At 43.3% G+C, this 26,897-nt stretch overlaps 1 protein-coding gene across 1 annotated transcript in view; it reads left to right on the forward strand.

Moving 5' to 3' along the window:
* Positions 1-19,386: 19,386 nt before the first annotated feature.
* CASTOR2 (cytosolic arginine sensor for mTORC1 subunit 2) overlaps positions 19,387-26,897 on the forward strand; it is a 124,990-nt gene continuing 117,479 nt past the window's right edge. Inside the window, exon 1 of the mRNA XM_072881850.1 lies at positions 19,387-19,816. Coding sequence (XP_072737951.1) covers positions 19,704-19,816 — 113 coding nt within the window. The 5' untranslated portion in view covers positions 19,387-19,703. The remainder of the gene's footprint in view (positions 19,817-26,897) is intronic.

Genomic DNA, 26,897 nt, shown 5'->3' on the forward strand with positions numbered 1-26,897 from the left:
TTCTTTTAGTTCTACAAACCCTTTTGCCATCTTTCCTTCCCAGCGTGTACACACTGATTTCTAATGAAATATGATCCCGGTAAATGCTGGGTTTATGGTACATTGACAATGACCCCAAGCATCCCATTTTTGAGTGTTTTATGTTAAGCCTTCTGGAAGATATTTGTTGTCTTTCATTGCTGCCTTCAAAAATAACTTCTCAGTCTATTGAGACTGCAGTTCATCTGACCACCTTTAAGCACGTGCTTCAGTTCATGTGTTCAACAGAGCCTTCAAGCACATGCTAAGTCCCTTTAATATCAGGAAGACTTTAAGAAGGGGTTAATGGTAAGCATATGCTTAAGCACTCTGGTAGATGAGTGCAGATGACTATTACTGTCACAGTTTTGGACATCACCTCTTTTAGTTGTATGTACCACTTCTTGGCCAGAAGCTTCTGCTAATCCATTGGGATGGCAGGAGAACCACGTGTGTGCCAAGTCCTGAGCCATAGGTAGGAACTAAGCAGTTTGTAACACCAGTTCAAGCTAAGTGGTGATGTGCAGCTGCTCTGGAGCCAGCACAGGGGTAATACTCCTGGCAAAGCTCCAGGGGGGGACAGCAGGGACAGTCACACCTCCCCTGGCCTTGGGCTGAGGGGCAGTGCTCACCTTCCAAAGCTCTTTGTGCTTCTTGGCTTGTGCCTCTGGTGCCTCCTTTCTATTGCCTGCAAGAGAGCATGTTTGTAAGTTTGATGCCTGGGTTGTTGGTTTTGCTAGTTTTGGGGAAGCTCATCCTACATGCAAAAAAACTATTTGTTTAAAAGGGTCTGTAATGAAAGACGACTGCAATAATTGCAGGCTGTTAAATTTGCACATTTGAAGGTTAATTCATGTACTGCACTCAGACACAGCCAAATATACAAGACAGATTATTCTGTTTTTAAAAATAGACTGGTTATTACAAAACAAGCAAGTGAATAAAGATGAAACAGCAAAAGTCCACCTGATTCCAGTACTATAAAAATGTCAATGACATACAGTAGGGAACCTCATGCCAATTTAACTATTGCTGCTCTTGTAGAAAGTGACAGAAACAAGCCTAAGCCTTACGCTGCGCAGACACTAACAGTGTGCCAACACTAAAACAGGGGTCTAAATTAGGTCCCTGTTTCTGAGGCCCCCTTTTTTTTCTGGATGTGAAATTTGTGTGTCAAAGCTTGATAAAGTAGAATACAGACAAGTCAAACAATTATATCCATGTCCAGGATGGTTCTTCCAATAGCACTTCCTCAAGGCTTGCAGTCAGGAAACAGAGGGCTGCATGTACAAAACAACATGTAGCACACCAGGGGGAGGGAACAATTTTCTTGCAAATGTATACACACTTGTCCATATGCAGAACATATCTGTGAAATGATGACCTTTTCATTCCCCTGACAAAGTACTGGCAGTACTAGCTTCTTCATTTCCTTTTTTGCTGTTGGCTGTGTGAGCTGCAGCAATGTGGCCTGGCTGCTACTTTGTAGTTTATGCTCTGAGAGCCAAATATTGGTTCCAGTGAAATTAAGTGAGTTCTGCCCTGCAAGGGAGGGGTAACCTCTCTGAGGAAGATTACAATTCGGCCTTGATAGTACCCAGTAGGTAGATTTAGCCAGCAACATAAATATAATGCTGGAGCTCTGTATTTTCTTCTAAATGCAACTCTTATGAGGATTAGTTGGTGGGACATGCATTTGTTTTTACGTTTGTTAGATTATATAATCTTGAGAGAGGGTTTTTTAAAACAAGATACTGCATTTACACAGATCTGGTGTACATCACTTATAAAGATAATATTACCCTTTGCGGCTGGCTGAAGTTGAATGCAGAGGTAGGGGTATGACCTGGCTGGCTGTTCACTGAGCAGAGTATTTCCCTGTGTACACTGGCTGTGGTCAACATTGGCTTTCTGTTGATAGGAGTATATGCAGGGGTATATGCTTTCTGCAGCAAGGAAAAGGAAGGGTGTTTGGTCTTAAGCTTTCCAATTAACCATTTCTTTGTGTGTGAAATTTTTTTTTGTTACCCACATGGTCTTTTCAACACTAGAATTCACTCCCTTTGTCTTGACCTAGATTATTGCCCTTCAGTGTTTGATGAAAGGAGCCTCAGGCCCCAGACAAATGAGAGGAGAGGCAAGATTGGAAGCAATGGGACGAGTGATTAGTAAATGGTCTTGGATTTATTGGCCTTCAATCCTGCCTTATCTTTCTGTGGACTGCTTGTGAGTATTCAGCAGCTCCTGCTGGGCTTGGAGAAAACTGCAGTGACCCTCTGCAGGCAAATGCGGTCATTTGTCTTGGAACAGAGATGTTTATGCATAACTTCTAATACCAAAAAGACACCAAACCTTAGTAGTTCTTAGTCTTACCAAAGTCCTCTAATGCTGCTAACATCTATTAGAACAAGGCTGAGTGTTCGCCTTGCACGGCATCTCTGCTGACTCTTCTACATCCCTACTTGCATCTTTCCAAAATTGATCCACTTCATGGAGTAGTATGTTTGGACCCACAATAGTGATTTGCGTTAGCGCTAGTAGAAAAAAAACTCTGCATGGTTATGCAGGAAAACACATGTTTTTAATTTTTAACAGTATCTTGTACCATTAGTTTGTTGCAGAAATCACCACAAAGTTGGGTTTTTTTGGGGGGGGGTTGTTGTTGTTCTTTTTTGTTTGGTTTTTGTTGTTGTTTTTTTCCCAATATAAATTGGGGGGAGGCGGGGGCAATCTGACCTGCTCCAGTTTGAGTGGTGTTAGAAACAGTCATTTCTTTTACTGTGGTTGAAGAAGTTAAATAACTTATTTTCCATTGCTGCTTTACAGAAATTATATTGTCTTCAAGGCCTGACCTGAAGAAATGCTAAACTTCTACATTCAATATGAGTAGGCATGTGACATTTTCTTAACAGTGTATTCCTCATGTGTTTTCTAGGACAAAACATAAGCAGATCATGGAAGCAAATGTATTCCTGCTGTTGTCTGTGGCCTTGGGAGTCTAATCTGTCCATTTCATGCACTCATGCATGCCTTCTTTTCTTCCCTTATCTTTTTAATGAACAGTAACACAGCAGAATATAATATGTAGCCCCTTGTCTGTTCTGAGGTACAGAGCTGAAAAGAATCTTGTTTGCAAGGTATGCTAGCTGTGGAAGAAAGGAGAAAGATGTCTCTTCAGAGATGGTTATAAACACAAGGTTTGAAAGGTATCCTTGATGATACTTTTTGACTTAAATATATAGGTGAATCTTTTAAATATGTTCAACTCACTGTCATCTGACTGTACAAACTTCTGTTCAACAATGAACTGCAGAAGTGACCCTTTGGAACCCATATTAATGTTCATGTGGCTAAGTTTTGGAATTTCATAATCATATAGTTGTTACCAACATGTTTTTCTTTCCCTTCTCTACCCATCTATTAATGGCATCTGTATTCTGCTAAGATTTTTCAATATTATTTGCTGCTGCATAATGAGACTTTTTATAAAAGTCAGCAAGCCTGTATTGAGAGAGAAAGTTTAAGCCATGTAGAGAGATCTGCTTGGAGAAGGAACATATGAATGCAGGAGTGACTAATAAGTTCTACATTTGGGTGCTGGTTGCAGCGTTGTTTCTTGTGTACTTGAAATTTGCAGGGTTGGGGAGGGAAGAAACTAAACTGCACTTGGAGGTTGCAATTAGGTCTGGCTTATCCTCTTGTACCAAATTTTACAATTTTCCAAGTCATTGGCATAAGCATGGAAAATAGACAGTATAATGTATTGTTAAATCACCTTTAGTGGAAACTTCTCATCATGAAAATATAATTGAAGCTATTGTTTTCATGGCAGCTTAGTGTTATAATGGCAGCATACTCCACTGATGAGTGGAATCTCAAGATTCAGAACATGCTCCTTGCTCACATCCTTGGGAAGAAAACATAACTTCAGATACAGCCGTGCTCTAAAGAACGACTTTAACTCCCTCAGCATACCTCATGAATACAGATGCAGAACAGGATAATGTGGAATGGGTAAAGCCACTTAATGCACTCGTCTTGTTGAAGAGTGTGCGAAAGGATATTGGAGTGACAAGTGAAAATAAAGCAACCTACTTTGTTCTGGCCTGATTCGTCAAGGGCATGGGGATTGCATTGTTCTGGTGTTGTTTTGAGAGGAACACTTTCTCTGTGCTTCCTTTGAGGTTACCAGAGTGAGTCATGAAGGAGAAGTACCCAGGTGGCTTTGAGCACATACCTGTCTCTAGCACTCTTCAGCACACTTGCACAGTAATTCCAGGCTCATAGATAGTAAAAGGATGTTCCTTCTTGAGAGGTTATTGGAAGGAATTAATCAAGAATTTCTTATTGAAACGTCTGTGTTGTAAAATGGCAATTCATTAAAATCAAATGTTTTTTCAGGAGAGGGCTTGTTCTGAGACTATCCTATCACATTTTGTCTCTTCAAATCATTTTTATAGGAAAGGTTTTGGCATTGTTGAAACATCTGCTTTGAACAATTTCTTTTATAAACTGTACTGTTTGAAACACATAAATGGAAGTTGAAATTGAAAAAGATAAGACAAAATTGATAGTTTCAATGAAAAATATGAAGTTGAGTTTTTCATTCTAATTTAAATGAGGAAAATATTTTTAAAATATCACATTCATAGTGGCTGGAAGAGTGTTTCACATTCTATTCTAAAAAATTAAGGCATGGGAAAATACCTAGTTGAAAATAAGTTAACAGAGCAAAATAACAGTTAATTTCTGCTCTTTGTAGAAGGACTTTAACTCCTGGTATCCTAATGTTAGTGTATGATGTTATAGTTTACCATTCCTGGAGTATTCTGAGGACCACAAGAGTCCCTACTAGCGTTCGCCCTCACTGTACTTCTGTTCATGTACAACCTTTAAAAGTGAAGGAACAACCTCAATCAAAAGCCCATGGGAATTCCAACTTCATAAAGATTGCAAGTTCAATACTAAGAATTGCTCGCTGGTACTCTGCAGTAAATCTATATTTCCCATCCAATTTCAGATGCAGCTGTTGCACAAAGTGATAGATTAGGATAGCAGGAACTGGCCCCTAGATTAGTTATGATACCATGAGGGCAAACTGGGTTAATAAGTCATCTGTAAATCAGCAAAACATGGTACAAGAAAGCATGGACTTTCTACAGCATGGACATAACTACAGAAAGACATCAGTCTTTTCCTTAAATCTCTTATAATTGTTTCCACATGTCATACTGGTAGAGAATAAGCCTGAACATCAGAGCTGGTGTAAACTAGTGCTATCCCAGATAAGTCTAGTGAAGTTGTACTATTTCATACTAGCTTCCAAAAAGGAACTTGCACAAAAATGGCCTGTGGTGGGTTGACCCTGGCTGGACGCCAGGTGCCCACCAAAGCTGCTCTATCACTCCCCTTGTCAGCTGGACAGGGGAGAGAAAATATAATTAAAAGCTCGTGGGTTGAGATAAGGACAGGGAGAGATCATTCACCAATTACAGGCACAGGCAAAACAGACTCAACTTGGGGAAAATTAATTTAATTTATTACCAATCAAATTGGAGTAGGATAATGAGAAATAAAAACTATATCTTAAAACACCTTCCCTCCACCCCTCCCTTCTTCCCAGGCTTAACTTTACTCCTGATTTTCTCTACCTCCTCCCCCCCCAGTGGTGCAGGGGGACAGGGAATGGGGGTTGCGGTCAGTTCATAGCACGTTGTCTCTGCTGCTCCTTCCTCCTCAGGGGGAGGACTCCTCACACTCTTCCCCTGCTCCAGCATGGGGTCCCTTCCATGGGAGACAGTTCTCCATGAACTTCTCCAACGTGAGTCCTTCCCACGGGCTGCAGTTCTTCACTAACTGCTCCAGCGTGGGTCCCTTCCACAGGGTGCAGTCATTCAGGAACAGACTGCTCCAGCGTGGGTCCCCCATGGGGTCACAAGTCCTACCAGCAAACCTGCTCCAGCCTGGGCTCCTCTCTCCACAGGGCCACAGGTCCTGCCAGGAGCCTGCTCCAGCATGGGCTTCCCATGGCATCACAGGCTCCTTCAGGCACCCACCTGCTCCAGCGTGGGGTCCTCCATGGGCTGCAGTGGATATCTGCTCCACTGTCGACCTCCATGGGCTGCAGGGGGACAGCCTGCCTCACCATGGTCTTCACCCCAGGCTGCAGGGGAATCTCTGCTCCAGCTCCTGGAGCACCTCCTCCCCCTCCTTCTTCACTGACCTGGTGTCTGCAGAGGTGTTTGTCTCATATATTCTCACTTCTCTCTCCAGCTGCGATTGCTGTTGCACAGTAACTTTTCCCCCTTCTTAAATATGTTATCACAGAGGCACTACCACTGTCGCTGATGGCCTTGGCCAGCGGCGGGTTCGTCTTGGAGCCGGCTGGCATTGGCCCTATTGGACACAGGGGCAGCTTCTCACAGAAACCACCCCTGTAGCCCCCCCACTACCAAAACCTTGCCACGCAAACCCAATACACGGCCACAATATGTGAGTGACATTGTTATCCTGACTGTCTAAATTTGTTACACTGGCTGTTGGAGCAGATAAAACAGGATGTAATCTAGGGACTATGCTATGTCTGGGGGGCAGCCTGCATTCTGGTTTTTCAACACTTTAGCAATGCCATTCTCTCCAGAAAGCGGGGGGGGGGGGAACGGACAGATTTGTAATAATTTCTTATAACGTACAGCAAAGGCACTCGAATAGAAGTTCCTTTTTTCCTTTTTGAGTGACAAGTAAAAGAAAAAAAAAAAACCACACTGTAGCTTTGCAGTAGTGGTTTAAACGTGGCATTTCTGCTCATTATCAAGCCATTTGTGTTTGGAGAATTTGAGTCTCTGGCAAGCCTGCATTACTAGCAAGGTACCTTTCTGATAAAGAATCTTTGCATCTGTGTTGGACAATGGTGTAATAGTAATATTCTTCTTGCCGATCAGATGAAGCTTTCTGTGATCAGCCATTTGATGCATATCTTCTAATTTGTCATGGATATTTCTGTGTTTTCAAATAAATGTTTAGACTGAAAGTTGGGAAGAAACAGACTTAAAAGGCTGTAAATATGTGTCAATGATTCTAAATACAGAGACGACAAGTGCGCCAAAATCTGATTTTGAAGTGTGACTGAATCAAGCCTTACAGGATTATGTTATGGATCTTTCTCCTACCATTAGTCAAAAAGCTATAGCCAAGCCATAACTTCCTACAAAGCTTGTAAGTATTTAGACTGGATTATCTAAGCAAGTGGGACACATATTTTCAGGAAAAAATCTTATGAAGCAAAAGGAAAAAAATATAATAAATCAGTGATTGGCATCAATCAGATATTCAACCTCTGCATTTTAGGAATATAATCTTTTTATGGTATTTGGGGGGATAGAGCTGTTATTCCTTTTCTAGATGTACCTCTTTATGTCCACAAGAGTACTAAAGGTGGGTCTGTACAGATGGCTAATTGAATCATGGCCACCTTGCCAGTCAGATGCAGTCATGTGGATGCTGGAAGTCAATATCCTAGCAGAAGCTGTGACATGGGGGCAATCTTTGTATTACTTACTGTTTTGGTCACAGCAGATTTCCCTTGACCCATGATTTGGGAAATAGCCCCTCCCTCTCACCAAGTGACTCTCGAATTTTCTTGGCCTTTTCTAGCCCTTGAGTTTTACAGCTCAAAAACCTGATGGGCAAACACAGAGACACACCAAAGTGTCTCTGCTAGCCTTTCTTTTGATAATTGCTTGGGAAGGTTTGGTGGCACAGCAGCATGCTTTAACTCTTCTCGACCCTCTGTATATGGCTAATGCATGGGTCATTGTTGCTTTCTCCCTGGGCAGTTCCCCCTGGAGTGGCTTATACATCAGCAAAGCCTAAAGTGTGAGGCATTATCACTTGTTGCCACTACAGTGACTGTGTACAAAAAAAATGAGGGACATAAAAATGTCAGTTGCATAATACTGATCCACAAATAAAGCTTATTTTGGAGCAACAAAAGGACTTAAGATGAGATAATGCCATGGTTTTTGAAACGGCCGTGGTTCAGCTTTTAATCCTAACTGCAGACTTGTGTCAAGGTGGCTGCAGGCTCACAGCTTGTTTGTGGACTGGTCTTCATTGCTGCTTGGAAACTCAATTAATTTATGCTCAACTGTATTCCAGCAAGCAGTGTCTGCAAGACTTTGTCTTCATCCTGTTTTCATGGCTTGTGGCTTCCAAAAAAAACCCAACCAAAAACATTTTTAAATGGCATATTTTATTGCTAGGCATATAAATGTATCCGAAGGTAATTCTTTCATTTGTTTTTGTCCAAGTTTGATAGTGACTTGAAGCTAGTAGATGATGTTGCCTTGGAAACATAGAATCAGGAGGAGGCACTGTTCTCTTTGGACTCAGGACAGCTACAGTGAAACATGTGTCACTTGCCTTTAGCAGAGACACCACAGAGCAGCACATCAAGCTCCTCAACCCTAAGTGCATGCAGCAACAGCCCTCGTGCAGCCATCAGCATGGACAAATGCACACCCAGGTTGAGCTAACTAAGAATTTGCCAAGCACCTGAGCTGTTTTAAAAGTCCTTGGCATATATGGGGCCTGAGGTGTTTGGGAAGGGAGTTAAATAATGCGGTTGCTCATGATAGCATAGAATGAGATTCAAGAACCAGAAACAGCCTTTCTGTTTTCCACCTAAAAAACCCCAACTTGCTGCAGTTAGATTCTTTCAAACAAAATGTTACTGCAGCCACATCATTTAAACAGAGGACCTGGCATTTTCAGACAGATTTTTAGGGCTTTTAAACATTGTCAGAAAATGCTATTCCCCTAGTCAGGGCGCCCAGCTTGCACCTTGTTCCACTGATTTAGTGAAATGGTGCTGGCAACAAGCATGGAAGTGTTCATGCAAGGAGAGTCAGCCTCAGGCTGAAGGGTAGAGAGCAAGGCAGAATTTCTTTCATTTTAAGTCTTATGCTTAATCTTCCCAAATGTAGCGCTATCACACAGAGTTACAAGGTTTTGTTCTTGTTTGTTTAGCTTTCTTCAGCCAAAATAATTATCAAATCCCTAGTGTGAGTGCAATGATATCATTTGTGTTAAAACTAGAGAGTGGGAACAGAGTGCTGTTTCATGAAAAGTTTAATGCTTTTGTCTTTTTGTTTGTTCTCTTCTTGAAAAAGAAAACCAAAGCGCCTAAGCCTATCTTTTGAAGAAAGATACTGAGACAGGAACCAGTCCCCTTCCCATATGGTAGTAGCCCAATGGGAAAGGCCAGGTTCAAACACCTCTTCTAAATCTGGCCTTCCACACTAAAATGGTTGCCCTTTCTGTTTTGTGTTTGTATGTCTGTCTGCTCGTCTGTCTGACCCTGCAGTATACAGACAGTGCAGAAGAACCCCAGAAGGAATGCTCTATCTGCCCAGTCTTGCCAAGCAATTGCGCTGTGAGCACAAGAATCTCATCCCAGCTAATATTTCATTGAAGCTGACATTTTTCCACAGAAAGCTTTGGTTTCAACAAATCAGCACTTTCCAACAGAGAAGTCTTTCGCCAAAGAAATTCCCCAAATATTTAGTTGTGGTTGTGGTAGCTCCTCAGTAGGGGGAGTTCTGGTATGCTTAGTTATAGGTTCACGTCCAAGAATTTGGAGAACAACATTAAATGCTTCCATGAGTGTGGTTGGTATATGAGGAAGGAATAAAAGCCTCTAGGACTTCTGCTCTTCCTTAGGCTTCATTATCTCCTGCTCTTTTTCTTTTTGCATGTTCCTAAGTTAAACAGATACTGTGTACCTAGTTTAGTCCATTATCATTTCCCCTTGGGACAAATTATTCCAGTGCAGACACCTTTCTGTCATTCAGCCTACTGGAGCAAAAGCAATGGTGTAACTCTGTTTTCGTTTTCCTTTTCTGCTTTGTACTAGTCATGAACAGCAATGCAAAAAAACTAAGAGCAAATTACTGCAGGGTTCTTTCTCTAGGACTACATTTCCCCCCTTGTGAAAACAGGCCACTACAAAAAAGTCAGCTGCCAGTTCAGAAAATGGCTTTCACTGTCTGTCCACTTGATTGCCAGATCTTGCCCTCTCAGCCAGAGCTGTCCTCCTGTTTGTTTGTCAGGCCTTGTGTATAGTAAGAAGCATTGGTTTTCTGTGCGCGGTATTTATTGCATCTCCACTTCTCCCCACCCATCCCCCTCTGCACTCTCTACCCTCCCTCCTTGTTAGACATGATTACATGTTGTTTGGCCTCATTCCATTTAGGTTACTTTGCTGTATCATCCTGAATTTGTGCGTAGCATAACAGCTCCAAAGATCTCCTAGTTTGAACCAAATGATAGAGTAGGCACAGTTCATTAAAATAAATAACAGCATAGTGTGAAACACAGCCCTGAAGTAATCAAAACTGAAATTTGAAAAAGTGACTCTGAGTGTAAAGAAGTCTGTTACATGCTGTCTGATACAGGCAGAAATGGAATCTTGAAAACAGCCAGTTTTATATGCTCTATTTAAACCTGTCAGCTCTCCAGACAAAGACATGGGTGGTTATAGCAGGGGGAGAGAAGGCACTTGGGAGGGGGATATGTGTGACCATATTCTAGAACCTAGTGCCTGAATTTCTCCCTTGATCCCCAAAGCTGGAACGTTCTTCGTGTTGTTGTTGCTGTTGTTTTTTTATTGAGGACAGTGGCAGAGGAAAGCCATGATTTAAGCCTAGGAGTGGAAATGTATTATATAAAGCAAACTTTCTATGCAGTTGACTCTGCCTCCTTCCACTTGCTCCCCTGTGTGTCTCGCTGTCCCATTTCTTTAGTCTGCTTGTTTTCAGTGTTTGTAATGTTCCATTTTAAAATATCTCAGTGGTTTTTCCCCTGCTGTCTTAAAGACGCTTTGTTCCTTAATTCAGCTTTAGTTCCTCAGGGCACTCAGATTATTACTACTAAAATTTTGCTCTTAAAATAAAGGCTCAAGGTCTACAGAGTGGTTTAGAAGAATGTGAGGGTTTGTACCTGTTAGACACTAGACAGGGTGCAGCAGAAGAGGCTACAAGAATGTCTTATTCTTACATTCTGCCATCAGCATTTGCTACTGATGGCAAGAAACAGGATTCAAGGCAAGATGGTCCAGTTCTGCAGCTCGTTACGTTCATCGCTGAATTTATTTCAGCAGCTCCTCCCTTGCAGCATCTATGAATCTACAAATATGGTGTATAAACCAAGTAAAAAGTATTCCCTGGTCACCATGGTGGAACACAAAATCTGAAGATGTGAAAACACATTTCTAGTTATCTGCAGAGGTATCCTGTTGATAGATATGACATTTCCATGATTTTTGCACTTGCAAATTGGAGCCTGAAGCAATTATACATGACTCCCAAGTGTTATAGAAGCAGGCCTTGTGTAGGCAAATGTGTGTACATTTCCTAATTGTGCAGTTATTTTTATGTCTCTTTAGTACATCCTTCATTTTCGTTTTGCTCTATCTCTAGTATTAAACTCCGTGGAGCGCCTGAGAGTAGTTGCTGCGCATGCTGCTGTATCCTCTTTTCAAGGGATAACAATGGGTTAATCTTATCCTGGTATGAGAGGCAAGAGGAGGAAAGTATTTTCAAGTATTTGCTGGAATGTGCTGTCTGGAATCAAAAGGGTTGAGATACTTGAAGGAAGACCCCATGTTAGAGACTATAGGAACAACTGGGCTTTATCTTCTAAATCACTCCAGAAGGGCTCGTTTGTATCAAAGTAATCACGTGAAAAAAGTCCCTCCTGAAGAAGACAAACAGGAGGGAATGGATGCTGACAATGTGCTGGAGGAAATGGAGGCTGTTAGTGAGACCAGGCTGCTTCCCTGTTGGAGCTCCTGCCAAGAAAGACCTGGACATGCCAGCTCAGGCCCTCCGCCTCTTACAGACAAATGACCAACAGGCCCTGCTTTGTCTCAGCAAAGCCGCCTTGCCTAACTGGGATTCCTGCAAGCTTGCCTCAGCTTCTCTTAAAGGGAGCAGGCGTTAGAGTGGATTTAAAATATTCACTGTTTCCTCTTCTTTGCTGAATTTCTGTCACAGGAGCTCCCTGTCGGTCCCATAGCCAGACAAAAGCTTTGACTAGCACAGCAAATGTGTAGGAATTAGTCCCTTAGGGCAGGCTGCAACTTCTAAAGCCAGCTTCAACAGCACTAAATGCATTGCCACAGCCAAAAACTGCCTAGCGAGGAAAGAGCATGGCGTTCACAGGCCCACAAAGTCAAAAAAGCCCCAGGACTTATCCAGAGGTTATATTGACCAAGAGATTCAAGGGGTCCTCAAGTGGAAATGGCAAAACCCTGTGAGCCCAACTTAGCTACACCAGTTGTAAGGGAAGCATAGCATGGTCAAAAGTGTATTTGCCTTCTGTGCACATAAGGTTACTCTATAAATACAAGGGCAAATAAGGCCTTCTCACTATCGAGGTATGGAATGTAATTTATTGAGAATGTGAGAGGCAATGTGCAGGGAACTTTTCCATGTGGCATTTCATCTGGAATTAAATCTTCTGAATACCTGAATCCTGTGGTCCAGCAGAGCATACAGGATTTCATCCTGTACAGTCGGAACTTTCCAGTGTGTAGAAAACTGTTCTGGAAAATGTTAATAGCTTATTCTTTGACCTGATCTTCAGGAGTCCCCAGATTGCTGTGGAGTCCTACCTAGTCTACCATGTGACTAGGTAGGACTATGTGAGAGATGTGTTATGTTCTTCAGTTGGAGGTATAACAAAGGACATTCAAAAGATACTGATCTATGCTTTCTCATGAACTCTTGTCCCCACCAGCAGGTGCCTTCTTGCAGAAAATGCACTGTCCGCTGCCTCCTGTGCTGCCAGGAACCGGCCTTTTTTATTGCACTAGGTTTCTATAGAGCAGTGACAGCATTTGTTTGATTCAGTGCAAAACGGTGAGGTTAAGGGGGAGCTGTGGATAAATTTCACACGACTTTCTAATCCTTAATTTGCGGATCATTAACTTTGCACTGTAACCCTTGGGAGACAAGGTCACCTGCTTCGCGGGCTGGGAAGGTGCTTTTGCAAATAAGGGTGTTTGTTCAACATTGCTGATCCCTGCTGATCCGTTATGAAAGCCACATTAGTTATTGTATCCACACGTTATGTACAGTCATGTGATGCTTGAGGCCTGAAATACATTTAGCAAGTCAGAAGAGATAAGGCAGGCTACAATCTGGCTTTCTTCCCTTAGGTTTGCAGAATGTGTTTGCAGATGTGTTGATCTTTAGGAGGCTGGTGGGAGGAGGGGGGATATTTTCTTCAATTGCCTATTTCAGTATCAGAAGTAAATGAGAGGATAAGGTCATCTTTAACACCTCCTAGTAGCTGTGAAGACATCCTTCCCACATCGTGAGCCATGCTGTCTCAGTTTTGCATCAACAATGATTTTCAGCCTTTATGAAGTGGACGTTACTTTAGTTTTTTCACCTGGCTTTGCGTAGAGCTAATGGGCTGAACTGGGTCTGTTTCAATAATGCTTATGCAACAAACAGGTTTAAGAAGCTCACCTGATCAGTAAATGAGTGTGATCAGCATCTTAGCTAGGAAACTATCAGCTTCTATCTCATGTGATGTTTTGGTTCAGCAACACATGCACTACTTTTCCTCCTTTTGTTAATAATCATTTTCTCTTCTAGACTTTGAATGTTTCCAGTAAATTCATAGGTGCAGCTTATTAATGCCTCTAGGTGTTACTGAGAATGAGGGATTCATAGGAGTGGCTATAGCCATTGAATCTCCAAGGATGTGGACAAGCTTTGCCAACCACTACCTAAGAGAAGAAGGAATTGGAGCAAAACACCGAGGCCAGATATTTATGCTTGGCTCCTCACAGGCCAAGGCTGAGCAAATTTTGCTTGCCTTAGATGGGGACAGTATTTGCCTGCCACTTTATGGCATACTGAGTTTTGGCCAGTTACTTGCAGTTGGTTGGTACTGCAGTTGGTAGTTACTATGTCCAGCTATACATGACAGGTACGTGCTATTTCATCCCTTCTATCCAGAGGCTCTATAACATTGATTACAAGTGCTAAAGCTTCCTTTCCCCAGCCCAGCACTGGGAGTCCCATTGTTTTCTGCTGTTCTAGGACAGTAGCTGTTCGGTGTCACCAAAGCATAGAACATAGATGGGGGAACCAAGAGGTGAGGTTTTGTCCTTCCTGACCAAGGTATTTAGGTGTACAATCTCCATTTGCAAGCTGGCATGTGAATGTTTAATTGGAGCTCTTTGCTGCTATTCAGGTTAGGGGTAATATGGCTTGTACCCAGAGTGGGAGCTGCCTCTGCACATCCTTTTACTGGTTTGGCCTCCCCCAGCAACCCTGCAGGACACCTCGGCCTCTCTGAGGAGCTGATGCAACAGCAGAGTCCCATCCGCACCTCTGCTGCCCTGGGAGCATGAAATGTCTGACCTGCTCAGCCCACTTTGTACTTCAATAGTAAATTAAAGGTCTTCATTAGCTTATTTGAGAGTTGAATAAAATGCTTTGAAACACTGGCACATTAACTGCAATCAAGTTTTGAAAGGTCTCTGGTTGCTAGAAGGAAATTAGCCTGATAAATCGCTCTTTTCAATTAAACAAATGGGTAATTTTTCACAAGCAAGCCCAGAAGCTATCATTTGGGAAGCTTTTTTTTTCCTTTTTTATTTTTTTTATTTTTTACACATGATTATTCTTAAAGAACTGATTTTTTTAAGAAGAGACTAAGTGTCACTGAAGTGTTAAGATAGCAGCTTGTAAACCCATCCTGTCTGTCTGCCTCAAACAACCTCACAGAGGTCTCATGATCAAGCAGTAGCCTATGAATTGTACTTCCAAAAATGGTAATCACTAATGGTGTGACCTTGGTTCATTGCCTGCCTTTCTGTGCCTTTGTTTACCTGCTTGTCTAAAGAAGCATTACCTTCCCTGGGTCAAAAAGGCCTGTTTAACTTAAGCAAGGAGTTCCAGGATAATTACAGTTACTTAGTAACTTTCTTCTCAGAATAAACTGGTTAAGACTGTTAAGAAATGTGATGGCTTCCCTCTTGGTCAAAAGCAGTGACTGACCTGAAGATACCTCCAGTCCTCAAAGCCTGAAACACAGGCTGCATTCAAAAAGTACTCTCTGAGCTTAGAAGATGGAACAGATTGCTGTGTCCCTTACTTACTGTGTCTGAAAGGGACCCCAGAAATGCACACTGACCCTGGTTTCACACCAGAGCTATAGACGTGCTAAGAACTTCATATGCTCTGTCTACTGCAGAAAAGCAAATGCTAGTATAAACAACTGCGACACTGGATTCATCTTGCCTTGGGCATATTTATCCAGGGTATTGCCATTACATCATTCACATTAGGGCTTGTATTATCTGCTATTTTAGATCTTAGAAGCTGTTACAAGCCCTAGTCAGAGGTCAAGATGCTGTTGAACTTCAGATGTTTCTGAAAGAAGAGCGTAATTCTGCCAACAGCAGAGAATGTTAAATTTGCAGCAGTGCAATGTCATACAAATCATGTGAGAGAATTTAATCTAATTTTTTTTTTTTTTGAAAATGAGGTTTTATTGCCAAAAATTCAGATACTGCATGTTAAAATCCATCTGTAAAAGGCTACCAAAGCTTCATCTTTGAGAACTAGGTAGGGTAAGTTGGGGCTTTTTTATGGTATCAGAAAAGACCACAAATGATTTAAGAACTTCCTTCCACCATCTAAATAAAATAATACCGAAATATCCTGCTGTAGTTTGGAGTAACTGCATAAAACATGATTCACGTGATTAGAAATTCTCCTTTATTTTTCCTCTGTGTACAGTGCTGATCTTCATGAACTGTTCGTCACAGTGTGTAATTACATTCCTTTCACCTAAACTGTTTCTACATTTTTTTAAATTTCTTTTTCCTGAAACACTGATTGTTGTTGAGTGTTTCCGTTTGGTTTGGAAGCAATCTGCATGCAGAAACTTGGGTGTTGGACTGCAGCGTGCTTTATAAGGAATTTTGTATTCAGACAAAATTCAGACTCACAAGAGCTAGAGTCTCCCAAAGGACTGTTGGTGACCTGTACCTGGCTGTACCTTGGTTGCTGCTGAGGTAAATGTTCAAGGCAAAAATACAGATCATCTTGAATTCAGGTTTTTCATAAAACACTGCATTTCTTCTGAGGACCTCACTTGTAGACAGACAGTGCCCCAAGGCAAACAGGAGATGGCTCTTGTCCTGCTCAGCAGTAAGAACATCCCTGTGATCATGAGCAGAAGCTGAGATATCTGAAGACTGCCCATCAGTCCAAGTACAGTCTGCAGTCTTCCACCAGGGAAAGCCCCCACCTCTAGCCCCAAGGCTTCAAACCCCAAGTTTTGTGTAGCGTTATGGGTGGTGTCTGACCTAGAGCACTTAGAAATCTCATCTACTTTTGATGGCTCATAAGTGCTCTGCTCTCCATCCAGGCAGGAGATGACTCATGGTGCCTGGTCCTCATACTGAGATTTGCTTTGCTGCTCTCTCATCTTCCTGTTTTCTTGTCCGTTCTCCCCGTTTCTTTGTTCTGTCTGCCCAGCATGTGCTGCGGTAACTGACATTGGAAGCTGTGTGGGCAGGGAATGGGTTTTGGTTTTAATAAAAAAGTGTGGTTACATCATCTTTCACAACAGGTCCCTGCTCTGTGGCTGGGCCAACTGAGTCCTTTCAAGCTGCAAAAATACAGAAAACTTGGAATTGCAATAATCAAAAGATATTGTAGCATGTTATATATAATAACAACACATTCTAGGCTGTTCCCTGCACGGAATCTCCCAGGTATACCTGGCAACAAGGGAGAGAGAGATCTGAATACTAATGACAGCTGGAGGAGGGGGCACTTAATAGTATTTTGGCTAATTGCCAGGTTGCCTGCTCTTGAAAAATTTGCCTGTGCTGAGCTAGGCATATTTGTCACGTGTAGAAAATTGGGTTGGGTGTTGGTAGGGCTTTGTATTTTCCTAGTGCTTCCTATAGTCAACTATGTGAAGGTTCACATATCCATGAGGTCTGTGTTTCCATCTCAGAGAGGCCTTCAGGCCTTCTTTGAAAGACTTGGAAAGCCATAGCAGCTGACCAGACCCAGGAAAGAAATCGCAATTTTGGAGAGCACCAGATGTAAACTTACAAAATGAAGAAGTATTTTTGTGTTTTGTGAGTTTTGAGGGATGTTTTTTGCTTGTTTGCTTGATTCTTCTTTTTTTAGTAAATCCAGATGACTAACTCAGGGCCTCTTTTCTCCTTCCCTGCAGGCAGAACAAAGTATCTGATGATTTGCTTGCTTCAAAAGGTCCCCACTGATTTTACCTTTGGGTTTGTTCTACCATCTCTCATTGTTTCATGTAAGCAGTTTCTGTGGTAATTAGACTGGTAATAGCATAATCCCTGGTGGCCTTCCTGGAGTGCCTGGCCTCTCTGGGTTGAGAAAGCGCTGCTTGGGGGCAGCATATTTTTTCTCTAAGTGGGAAGGGGAAGAGTTGTTGTTGTGAATGTTGCCCTGATTATGATGGAAAAGTCTTTTAAAAGAGGAAAATTTTGCTGCATTTCCTAGAAGTGATTCAGGCTACATTTGTCTGATTTCCTCTGGAAGCTCGCAACAACCTTGACGGTGTGTGATTTGTCCCTGGCTGCTTCCTTCTGGACTCTGTGGTCTGCATTGTCCCCGAGGAACACAGATATGTCTGTGATTTGTAGATGCGGGTGCAGGCACTTTTTGTAGCTGGGTGCAGATACATTCAGAGCTTTGAAGACCAAGACCTTGAACTGGCAGTGGAAGCAGATTAAAAACCCTCTTCAGCTTCCTAAAATGCAACGCCTACAGTCATCTGAACTTCTGTGTGAGGCAACAAAGGAAAACAACTCCTCGGTTTTTAAATGCTTTTAAAAAATGAAGTAGAGACTTGATATTTTATCTTTGTTGCCTTTCCTCTGAATGACTTTGACTAACTATTGATACGAATGCCTCTTAATTTCAATTTTTTCCTTTTGGGATATAACAAAATTAAGACAGCCTTTCAGAAGTATGACCATGGGCAGAGGAAGAACAGACATGTCCAGGGGAGAAATACAGCCATCCAGTGGGAACTAACAGAATAGAAAGGGTTTGGAAATCCTAGTTTCAGAAGCTTGTCTCCAGAGTTGGATTCAAGGGATTTCTGCCACAAGAATACAGGCCCTAAAAGTTTAATTCACAACTGCAGAAGCTATTCCTTCTGTATAGGGAAGAGGACTGGCCTGGAGTGGGGCTTGGCTAACGGAGCTCGGATCTTGCGCCCTTGGATACATCCTGTGCCTCAGTTTCCCCATGTGTAGAACAGAAGGGTTGCTATTGATGGTCTTTATAAAGCTTCTTTGAGATCTACTAATGAAAAGTGCCATAGTGATCTAGGTGGTATTATTGTTGTTGTTGTTGATGGCAGAATCAGTGTGATCTGAAGTCAAAGGGAGCCCTGCACAGAAGCTAAAATCAGGTTTATGGCCCAAGTCCTGTTTTAAGAACACCCCAAGCCTGAATCTAATTCCTGTTTTAGTCTGCGTGGTGGCAGTGGGGCTCTGTGCAGAGGAGCCGGCGCTCACAAACAACATGGCTGGGGCAGTGTCTTGGTGCCAGCCCTGTGGCAGTCCCGGTGGCAGAGCAGCCCCATTTCTGGGGTGCTGGTTTGAAGGTCCATCCATTCCTACCTCCCTTCAACCTCCTTGTTGAGGAGTGGGGCGAAGACTGGGAGAAACAGGCCATTCGCCCTTCCAGCATTACCAACTGTCACACACACAAGGCTGTTTTTATGTTCTGAACAACTGCGAGTTTACTTCTGTAATACTTTCATAAAAATTGGCGCTTTTTCCACTTTATTTTTGCTGCACAGGGAAATAGATGAGGACTCCCTATCTGCCACCTAGCAGAATAAACAGGGTAAGATTTGAGTATTTCCCTATTGTTAATGAAAACTTCTTAAGCTCTCCTTTCTGCTGGCTTTTGGGTTGTGAAAGATTTTCCAGATGCCCTGTGTGCCTCCCCTCCCCGAGTCAAACGATAGGTGCAATGAAAATTAACCAAACCAACCAACCAAAAAAAAAAAAGGTTGGTGGCTTACAACTATTTGTAATAAATTTCCTTTTTATTTTTTTTTCAAGTGACTGGTCGAAATCGCACCTGGAGGCAGCGGCGGTGCGGTGGGGGGGCTGCCCGGGCCCCCTCCCCAGGGCAGGGCAGGGCAGGGCAGGGCAGGGCAGGGCGGACCGTCCCGTCCCGTCCCGTCCCGTCCCGTCCCGTCCCGCGGCGGCGGCGCGGACTCCAAGGCCCGGCATGCGGCGGGGCGGCGCGCAGGCGCGCTGGGCCGGGGTTGAGTGGCAAGTTGTTTGTTCCAGCGAGCACCAGCTGCTCGGCACTCCGGGCTCCGCTGCCTCCCTGCCCGGCTCCGCTCCGCGCCCCGCCGGCCTCCCCCGCCGGTCCAACTTTTGCACCCTCTGCTCCCTCATCCCCCCCCCGCCCGCCCCTCCCCGCCCCCGGAGCCGGGAAGGAGAAGAAGGAGCCAGGGGGAAGGGAAAAAAAAAAAAAAAAAAAAAAAAGGCACCGACAATAACAGCCCCGCTCCCCCTCCCCATTCAAAAACACAAAATAAACCCCAGGGATAGATGAACTACAAATGAGAAAGAGGAAAAGATGGAACTGCACATCCTAGAGCACAGGCTCAGAGTGGCCAGCATAGCCAAGGAGAGCATCCAGTTGTTTACCTATGGATTAATCAAACTTGCTTTCCTGTCCTCCAAGACGAGGTAGGTGCTGGGGCTGGGGCAGCGCGGGGGCTGGGGGCGCTTCCCTCGCGAGGGGCCGGGCGCTCTCCTTGCCAGCGGACAGGGTGTTGGGGGCACCCTCCTTGCGAGGGGGCAGGGTGCTGGGGGTATCCTCCTTGGTACAAGGGGGCCGGGTGCTGGGAGGACACCCTCCTTCCTGCAGAGGGGCAGGGTGCTGGAGTTGGGGGCACCCTCCGTCCCTGAGAAGGGGCTGGGGTGGGGGTACCTTCCTTGCAAGGGGCAGGGCAGCCTCCTTCTTGCAAGGGGCGGGGGGAGGCGCCCTCCTTCTTGAAAAAAAGCAGGGTCCTGGGCTGGAGAACACCCCTCTTGCAAGGGGGTAGGGTCCTGGGGTGAGGGGCACCCTTCTTGAAAGGGGGCAGGCTGTGGGGGTGGGGGGCACCCTCCTTGCAAAGGGGTAGGTTACCCTCCTTCCTGCAGAGGGGCAGAGTGCTGGAGTGGGGGGGGACGCCCCCCTTGTAAAGGGGCAGGGTGCCGGGGTGGGTGAGGGCACCCTCCTTGCAAGAAGTCAGGGTGCTGGGGTGAGGGGGACACCCTCCTCGCCAGAGGGCAGGGCTTTTGGGGGCGAGGGGGGACACCTGGGTCTTCCCCACACCCCCCCCCATCCCAAGCCTGGGAGATGGTGACGGGGGTCAGCGCGGAGTTTGGGGTCCCCCCGCAGCGCTGGAGGGCAGCCCCCAGCGAGGCTCCCGCCTCCTGCTGCCCTTCCCGGGCCACCTCGCCCGGCAGCCGCGCTCTGCGGTGAGCGGGTGGATGAAAACAGGTGGGGGCCGGGGGCCGGCCGGGCGGGCTGCAGGCACGGGGCGACCGCCGGACAACAAAGGCAACGGCAGCAACCAGAGGAGGAGGAGGAGGAGGAGGAGGAGGAGTGGTTTTTTTTCCTTTCGCTCTTTTTTTTTTTTTCCCCTGGTTGTTGTTCCTTGCAGCACTTACTGCAAGAGCGAATCGTCCACACGCGTGTTTGTTTTAAAAGGTGCTGTTTCAGTGCTGCCAAATTGGAGGAGGACGAGGGGCAATGCATGCCTTGCACTTGGTTCTCTTTAAAAATTCTGGTATTGAGTAATATGGATTGTGATAGCTTTCGGGGAAAAAAAAGAAAAACGTAGCGGAAGGCACTGTGAGAATTTTTTTTTTTTTTAGGGGGAGGAAAAATAATACTCTGTCCGATTTATTGAATGTCTATAAGCTGCCTAGGCCTTTCGCAGCAAAACAACTTGAATTGCAAATGCATGTTCTCGTGTCTTCACTTAGCTCGTTGACTTTGTTGCTCTATTCAGAAAGAGGAATGGGAATGTAAATAACACAACTCCAACTCTTCTTGTTTTTCCAGCCTGATAATTAGTATTTCAGTTTTCTCCCTAGATTCATCTCGGATAGCATTCTTGTATGCAGGTGGGAAATTTTCTTTGGCAGTAGGAAAATAATAAATAGATAATAAATTTGCTTTTTATTTCTTAAATTGTTTTATTCCAAGCTGTAATTCAATCCTCTCTCTGCGATAATGCTTACGGATGAATGGGCCTATTTGTGGTGTAATTTGATTACAGTCCCTTATCTTGCAGTTAAACTTCGTGCATTGAAATTTCACTCTGATTTGGGGCTCATCCCATTTGGCTCACCACTAACATTGTTTGCAGTGTAAAGTATATCAGCACCTTGTTTACTGCTGTCCCTGAATACTCAGGGCATTAAAGGCTCTTCAACCTTGAATTTCTATTTTTAATGTGTATTTCATTAGAATTGAAAGAGGTTGCTGATTTTTTGGAGGGGTTGTTGCTCCCCCTCCCATGCTTAAAATGTCACTGTTAACGTCAACAGTGAAATCTTTAAATCTGTCACTTCTAATGCACAGACTGGGTTTTGGTGGATTTTTATTTATTTATTTATTTATTTAAGTTCAGGGATGGTCCTGCTGTCTTTTTGTTTCACACTGCGTATCACATCTTCAACATCAGAGAGCTGTGAAAGGGTTAGAACAGTAGGATAAGCCCTTTGGGTGTGATACCTTGTCCTGTATTTGGGTGCAGCACTTGACAGTTTGGTATTGCCTCTGGTCACTGTGGTGTCTGGCCCTTTCCATGCACAGTATCGATAATCTTTCTCTAGCTTTCATGGAATCTCACTAGTCAGGAACAAAAACTGTTTGTGGAAAGGTTTGTTGGCACGGGAAACTTCTATTTCTTTCCCTTTTGTTTGTTTTGTTGTTTTTGCAGACAGTAGAGATGCAGGGGAGAGAAGGGGAAGCTTGTTTGTGTCATTCTTAAGACAACTGATAGTACTGAAACATTGCTTTCTCCTGTGTGCTTTTTACATGCCCTGAGGCAAACAAGGTCCCTGCCCCACGGACCTTCTGCTTTGATAAACACCATGTGTATGAGGAAGGTGAGGGTCTCTGGGAGATATAACTCCATAGATTTATGATCCCACTGTTTCTTTTTCCTCCTCCTTTAAGAAGTGAATGTGCCCAGGAGACAACAACTTTTTATATGGGTGCAAGACAAATCTCCCCTCCCAACCACCCCATCTGAAAAAGGACCACTTGGGGGATGAAAGGGGAAGGTGGCCTACATCCCTGCTAATCTTTTTTGATGAGATAGCAACGATGGCAGTTACTTATACCACCTACATTTTTCCCAGTGAGACCTTAAACAGCGTTTTTTACCTGTGCTGCAAGGCTGCCAGTAAGAAATAATGATTTGTGGGACAGATGTGATCCAGAGAGGTGGCAATGACATCATTGGTATCCTTATGTTAGTCATGCAAGAAACTACAGTTTTTACATAGGCTCTTCTCAGGAGTGATCTGGAGGGAGTGTTGGAGTCTCTTTCATGTTCTCATACACCAGGGAAAAGGGCTGGAACAATTTTTTAAATCTGGTACGTTTTTCTTAATCCTCTTGGGAAGGAAAAGTAACAAATCTCCCTCTTTTTATTTGGCCTTTTGCCACTTTCAGTCTGCCCTTGTTCATGACATGAGTCTTTTAATTTAGCTTCTGTTACAATGGCAGTATTTTTTTGAACAAAGAATAGCAATTTTGGAACTATTCCGATGGCCAGAAGCAAGAAAGCAGTTAACGAGGTGAAGAGGTGAGACCAGTAGTGAATAAAACAGTGGGCTGAACTGAGCTGAAAGAAAAACACTATTAATCATAACTTTTTTAGGCATGAGGTATTTTATGCAACGTTGCATTAAGACAGGTAGTCCAGAAAGAATAGTGAAAATCCTAAGCAGGTACACTGAGCAATGTGCTCTTGATGCGCTGCTTGTGTGAATAAGTGCAGACCTATTGATTTCGACGGAGCTCTGCCAGGCACCCTAGTGGAGGATCAGATCCGTGTAATTTCTGGTTGCATGCTGAAGATTTGCATGTGTCTAATCTTTTTGCTATTGCTGTCATCACATCCTAGTGTTTTACTAATCGTGTTGCGTCCGTGTTTGGCTTGAGAGTTCCTTGGTGCTAGGGATCTTCACCTATTCAGAAGGCGTGCTGTGTGTTTATGTATGTAAATATAACAACTGTGCCTGGTGTTAACATTGCATCCTTTTTCTTTTGTATGTGCCTCTGTAAATGTTAGTTCTCTGGGGCAGAGAACTGCACTCATCTGTGAACGCCCACCTTCAACTCCCTGCGTGCTGCAAAAAGAACAGCTTCCCTCCCACCAAAATTATCTCCGCTTCCTTGGTCAGAGTTGGAGCTTGGTCAAAATTGTCTCTGCTTCCAGGTCAAAGCATCTCATGCTATTGGCCGATGTGCCACAAGTAACCTGCTTGAGGACTTGATAGACATACTAAAGTGCTGCTATATTCCTGTCTTGATTTTTTTCCTAATTGCAAAATATTTTTAACTGCATCTCCTTTTACTGCATAGGAATTAAATCTGAGTGGAGGGGGAGGAAGGACAGTCTTGGATAATGCTTGCACTGAGCCACCAGTGCATGCAATGGGGAGAAGGAAGGTGAGCCTGACCTTGTCTTTTGAGTGTATATAAAAATACATGGAGAGTTTAAGTCCTGGAGAATAAAGTGGGGTCAGGGTTCTTCCAAGCACTGTATCTGTATAATGTAATTAGCCTCATTTCTGGGTAATGCTTTGGTAGACCCTTGAACATCTGGAGTCAATGAGTTAACAAGTAGCCTTTCCTCTCTCTGTTCTGGTACCTAATATAAAGATTTAATGGTAAACAGTGAAATAAAGTAGTTGAGAGAGAAAGGTATTACTTAAATTCTAATGCTATTAAGTTATAACTAGGATGAAGTTGAGAGGTTAGTTTGTTCACAGGGCTGGGTGGTTAAAATAATTGTAGGTCATGTGTGTAGCATCACAAATTTTAAAATCTCTAACTCAAGAGTTTTCTGATACTTTTTAGTTGGAGATGGTCATTATTCCAGCATGCTGAAGAGAAGGAACAAGTTCTGCATGTGTAAAGGATGAGACCTTGGCCACAGAAGTGTTTAAGGCAGCCATTTCAAAAGCATCTGTCAGTCTGGTTTCTTTTCCAAGATGCTCAGGTCTTCTTCTAGAGGTGCAGTTTGCATATATTGGTGACTTGAAGCAGAATTACAGGCTCTTTGCAAGCTTGCAGATTTGGCATTAAATACAGAAGGCTGGCCGTGTGAGTGAGATGCTTCCCAGAGAAGCCGGATAGGGTGGAAGAGCCAGGCTGGGCTCTGCCCCAAGTTCGAGGCTGCTTGTCATGCAGCCTCTACCATGGGATGCTCGGAGGCAGGAGGTATTCTTAGAGTGGAGAGGTGCTTAAAAATATTTATTCTAATAAAAATGTAGCAAGAAGTAAACAATGATAAACTGTACAGAATAAACTGGATTTTCTTCGGTCTTTGAACAAAAAATGAAACTAGGTTTGTTATCTTTGCTAAGTTCATGGTGGTATTTTTGGTAATCTGTCCATTTTGCTTAGTAATAATTGACACCTCTACTTATGAACAGTGTGTTGTTGCTATTAATATAAGTGTTTCTCATTCCCGATCCCTTGTTTACTGTCTAGGTGTCCTGAAACTGGAGATACTGTAATAAAAGGTCTATTTTGGATTTCAGAGCATAATAGGACAACAAGTGCTTAAAATGTGTCTGTGCATCATTTGAGGACATTCAAGAGATCAGTAGTCTGTTTCCTTTGATATGAACTCAGACAAACAAATGTCATTTATGCCCTTATATGAAACACAGATTGGTCTGCAACATTGGGTGATCATCTGGCAAAGGCAAGTTACTCCTGTTGTTAAAACCTTTTTTTGTTTGTTTTTGTTTTTTCTTCCCCTTGGCTTCTGCCATCCTGCATGTCCTAGGAAGACCACTGAATAAAGGCTTTTGCAAGTTGTAAAACAGTGTTTACTCTTCTAAAACAGGTTGCTCATGTCTTCTTTTGGTGCGGCAGACTCCCAAATGTCTTGATTCCCTCCCTCTTCTCTAGGGGTGTATGTGCGTGTGATATCTGAGGTTTGGGGGCTTCATTTTTAGTCTGACTTGGTGACCATCTGTTACAGAAGAACCTTGTGCTGATGTCCAGACACCACAGGAGGCTGGAGTGATGGGAAGCCTCATGGCTAAAGCTGCCTGCCTGCCCTTTCCTAAAGCACTTTGCCTTCTTGTTTGCATCACCATGTGCATGTATGGTGCTGACCTTGCTGGTGGATGTTCAGGATGGGTAAGAGCTAGTGAGAATCAGATAAATGAGAAAGAGAGAGAATAGAAGTTACTTGTTTGGGCTAACGAAGGACATAAGCTCTTTAATTGTGAATGTCATCAATTTGTGTTCAGGGCTGCTGGGTGTTTCAGTTGCTGCTGGGCTGTGAGAACATTCTGCAGTGTTTTAATACATTAAACCTTGGAAAGAGCAGGTTTCCTTCCTGATGGTCTCTTATTGTTTATCTACAAATGTTGTTATTATTTCCCTTTCTTTCCTGCTTCTGGCACTTTGCCTGGCAGTCCTGTCATGCAGTCCTCAACCTACCATGTGGTCCCATCAGGCTAAGGCTGATGCCAAGTCAGAAGCTGACAGAGTGCTTAGAAACTAAATGAGATTCAAAAGGTGGAACAGAAGTACTGGATCAAACCCACGGTGTAAAGCTGGGGAGCACTATGTGCTGGAGAAATGCTGGTTTAGGTATCGGACGTTTTAACAGGGCTGTTCATTTTTTTTTAAGATTTTTTTTTTTTTCTTCCTCTTGTCTGAACTTGGACATTTGCCTTTTAAATAAATAAATACCTGGCTGTAGTTTGTAGTGGGCTGGTTGCTTATTTCCCATGCTAAACTGTTTTCATCCATTGGCAGAGCTGTTGCATAGATGTAATGCATCGTCTGGGGATAAGGTACAACATCAGTGATGTAAATGAAACAGCACTGGTGCCCGCTGATGTTGAGCTGAGAAATAAAAAAGAGGAAAAAATATTTCTCTTTTGCCATGTAACTCATTAAAGATCCCTTCAGCTGAATATTTGTTTATTACTTTCAGATGAAAGTCAGTATTTGAATGAAAAATGTGGCTTTTATTAGTTCCTAGATGGCTCCCCCTGCAAGCTGGATGCTCTTATGCTTCAGCACTAGAGCAAATGTATTGCAGGTCTGTTAAGGAAAAGTATGACTATTGTGCATTTGTCATCAAGAAGTAACAGCCGAGTTGTTCGTTAACACGATAGTTTGAATCCACAGGCTACTTCTTCCACTCAGTTATAACTTAAATTAGGCTCCATTTGATGGCTGGAATTATTTGACAATGCCTCGTTTGTGCTCTATAAATACGTAAATCTTTCCACTTAATTATTCTCTTTTTTTTTTAATCTGTTGAGCACACTACTTCATTTATCTAATACACAACTCCTTAATCGTCCTGCATGTTTCAATGTTTTAATATATTTGGACAAGGGCTACAATTTCTTATTTCAGAGGAAACAGTGCAGATTTGTTCTTTTGTTTACTGCCAACTCCAGAGTAAACTCCAGCTCTGATCTGCTGATAGCTGAAGGCTGGTGAAGGAAGAATTATACAACAGGAATGTGAGGAAATAACTCCATTCATTGCAGTTCAGAA

The sequence above is a fragment of the Ciconia boyciana genome, chromosome 17 (assembly GCF_034638445.1).
Source record: "Ciconia boyciana chromosome 17, ASM3463844v1, whole genome shotgun sequence".
NCBI classification, from domain to species: domain Eukaryota; kingdom Metazoa; phylum Chordata; class Aves; order Ciconiiformes; family Ciconiidae; genus Ciconia; species Ciconia boyciana.